The 3,072-nt window shown below is 32.2% G+C and overlaps 1 protein-coding gene across 1 annotated transcript; it reads left to right on the forward strand.

The window, feature by feature from the left end:
- Positions 1–397: 397 nt before the first annotated feature.
- On the forward strand, positions 398–2,678 carry LOC107767092 (pathogenesis-related protein 1-like). Its single transcript, XM_016586005.2, has 2 exons — positions 398–735; positions 2,204–2,678. Exons 1-2 carry the CDS (start codon positions 479–481, stop codon positions 2,538–2,540), a joined length of 594 nt encoding a protein of 197 aa, XP_016441491.1. The 5' UTR covers positions 398–478; the 3' UTR covers positions 2,541–2,678.
- The last annotated feature ends 394 nt before the right edge of the window (positions 2,679–3,072 follow it).

Consider the following 3,072-nt stretch of genomic DNA (forward strand, 5'->3'; position numbering starts at 1 on the left):
AAAAGAGTACTTTGTTTTTATGATGTGAAAAAATATTTTTTTTTTATTTCATCAAACTAAGTATTTTCTTTCCTAGTGTAGAAAAAATATTGTTTTTCATTTTAACAAAACGAGTACTTTCTTTTCATGATGTAGAAAAAGTATGTTTCTCTCGTTTCAACAAAACGAGTACTTTCTTTTCATGATGTAAAAAATATTTTCTTTCGTTTCAACAACTAAGTATTTTCTAAAATAATATTTTTAATCTTGTCTTATCCATTAACCATAACTTACAAAAAGATCATTTTTCATAATATTATTATAGAGTCCATTGCTTTAGAAGCTGTGTTAACCGAATTCTCATCTCTACCATCTTTGCTCCTTTCTTCACGCTACTCTCCTTACATTTAAATCAAACAAAAAACAAGATTTCTAGGACAGAAGGAGAACCATATCTAATATTGCTACTGCCATTGTCATTGTCAAAAGTCATTGTGAAATGCAAATGTCAATGTCAATGTCAAAGGCTCAAATTCTTTTAGCACCACCAACTTTTTTGGTGTTCTTCAACTTATTAATCTTCATTTCCTCAACAGAAGCAGCACCAATATCCTTTGGCTGGGTTCAACAAGAATTCCTTAAGGCTCACAATGATCTAAGAAGCAGTGTTGGTGTTCCTCCTTTGCAATGGGATGCTAATTTAGCCTCTTTTGCACTTGATTGGGCTACTCAGCGTAAGCAGGATTGTAATTACAGGTAAGAAAAATATGGGTAAAAATCAAAAATTGTTATATTTATAACTGGTAATTGAAAAATAGCTATAGTTTCAAAAGTAATCGAAATTTAGCCAATTTTCATGTAAAGATAAAATTTGAACAAAAACACTCTTAAAAATCCGAAAATATTTCAGCATAATATGCTGAAATTCGAATTTTTTACATATGAGCTTGTAGCATAATATGCTGGAATTTTATAATGTATTAGAGTTCCATCATATTATGCTACAAGTTATAATGCAGGAGCTGAATAATCCCGCATACTATGCGGGAACTTTCCTTGTGCTGGAGTACCAACATAATATGCTAGAAGTTTATACGTAGGAGCTCCATAATCCAACATATTATGCTGGAACTTTTCGTGTTTCAGCAAAACAATGGCTATTTTTAATAACTTTGCAGACACTGACTATTTTTCAATTACCAGTCCGAAAACTGGCTAATATGTGCTATTTTTATGAAAAATATAGCCCGTGAGCAAACAATATTTAAAATCAGTTTCATGAATGACCACGTGCTTGTAACCCAAATCCCATGCCAACGAGGCAATCATGAGGGGTCGTTTGGTACACAGGATAAGGTGGTATAAAATGTGATACTAAATTTATATCATGTTTGGCATAATAAATTTATACTGTCAACCAAACATGGTATAAGCTTAGTCCCAGACTTAATCCTGAATATTTCATCTTATTCCACTTTATCCCATCAAATTTGATATTATTTTTATCCCACTTGAGACGCGAGATAAATAGCCTAGGGATTATAATCCCGAAATAATTTAGTCCGCGTACCAAAGTACCCCTAGCCTATCAAATTATAACTCGTCCAACCTTTTCAAGTTTAGACGGACGGGAGAGAACATGTATTCATTGGCGGGGTCAATTAAGGCATAATCATCTAATAACTTGGGTCAATTTGGACAGTTTAGTAGTACAAATTGACACAAAATAAAATTTATCAAAACATAAAAAAAGTTATTTCGGTTGGTTAAATATAGTCATGATAAATAAAAGAAAAAATAATTCTGCTAGCTCAATTTCGTAGTTAAATAAAGTATAAAAAAACAAATAAACAATTGAAAAAATAATTTTGAGTTGAACAAGATGGACTATAACACATTATATTGTTTAGCCTAATTGATCCGCCCATCTTGACACAAGCAAATTCTAGGCACTCAACACACTTCTTAATTCATCCCAATTTTTAGTCAGGTACCTGCTTATTTGACCAGTGGCGTATCTAGAATAGAAACTATGGGTTCATGTGAACCGAATGTTTCGTCTCAAACCATGTATATCTACCTAAAAACACATTAAATATGTACAAATAGTAGATTTTGAACCTATTAAATTAGATATAATTTGATGTAGTTCTGAATTTGAATCCATAAAATTTAAATCCTAAACTCGTTTGTGCATTTGACGCTCATAAATTTACATTTACAGGCGACATTCTACCGGGCCATATGGAGAGAACATCTTCTGGCAACTATACAAAGAGACACCTCCAACTGGTGTAGTGCAGAAATGGTTCTCAGAAAAGAAGTTTTTTGATGAGGTGAACAATGTTTGCAAATGCCAACCTGAAAAGGAAGGATGTGAATGTGGGCATTACTTGAATGTGGTATGGAAAACTACAAAGAAAGTTGGATGCAGTGGCTTTGTTTATTGCAATGATCAAAAGGGTGTTTATATTGTCTGCTCATATGATCCTATTGGCAATGTTAAAGGTGTCAATCCTTTGAATCCTGGTGATTTAACAACTAATTCCACCAACCATTGAAGCTAGTTAATGCTAATTAGGTGTTAACCTCAGTTTTTGATAACTAATTTTGGTGTATATGTTTGATCGATAAATAATGATTTTGATTTGTAATCACATTGTAAGGATCAATGAATGGAAATTGGGTTGTTTATATAAGTAGGCCGAGTGGATATACGGTGCCAAATAGATATACAAATAGTCGTTATACAAAGAATATATACAGGTATACATATATTATACATAGGTTGTTCATATATTATAAACCCGCCGACTAATTTTAATTTAAGTGATTGGGTGAGCAGCTATTTAAATTAATTTTTCGTGCCAAATTCCTTTGGATCGATTATATAGGTTCAATATATGGATTTAATAAATACATCTAAATTCATTGGGCTAAGCCTATTTAGTTGGATTATAAATGAACCCACTTTGTTAAACCCAAGATGCTACTTCGTCTTAGAAGTCTAGTTTGGTGCCACGTTTCAAATAACGTGACATACCAAGTCAAATAAAAGAGTCAAATAACATGATATGCTAAGTCAAATCTGAA

Source organism: Nicotiana tabacum, chromosome 2 (assembly GCF_000715075.1).
Source record: "Nicotiana tabacum cultivar K326 chromosome 2, ASM71507v2, whole genome shotgun sequence".
Classification (NCBI taxonomy): Eukaryota; Viridiplantae; Streptophyta; class Magnoliopsida; order Solanales; family Solanaceae; genus Nicotiana; species Nicotiana tabacum.

Excerpts from the sequence above, each read along its gene's own strand:
- LOC107767092 (XM_016586005.2), top strand. The coding sequence starts at position 479 with ATGCAAATGTCAATGTCAATGTCAAAGGCTCAAATTCTTTTAGCACCA. Across the intron at positions 736-2,203 it reads AAGCAGGATTGTAATTACAG|GCGACATTCTACCGGGCCAT; the intron begins GTAAGAAAAATA and ends TTACATTTACAG.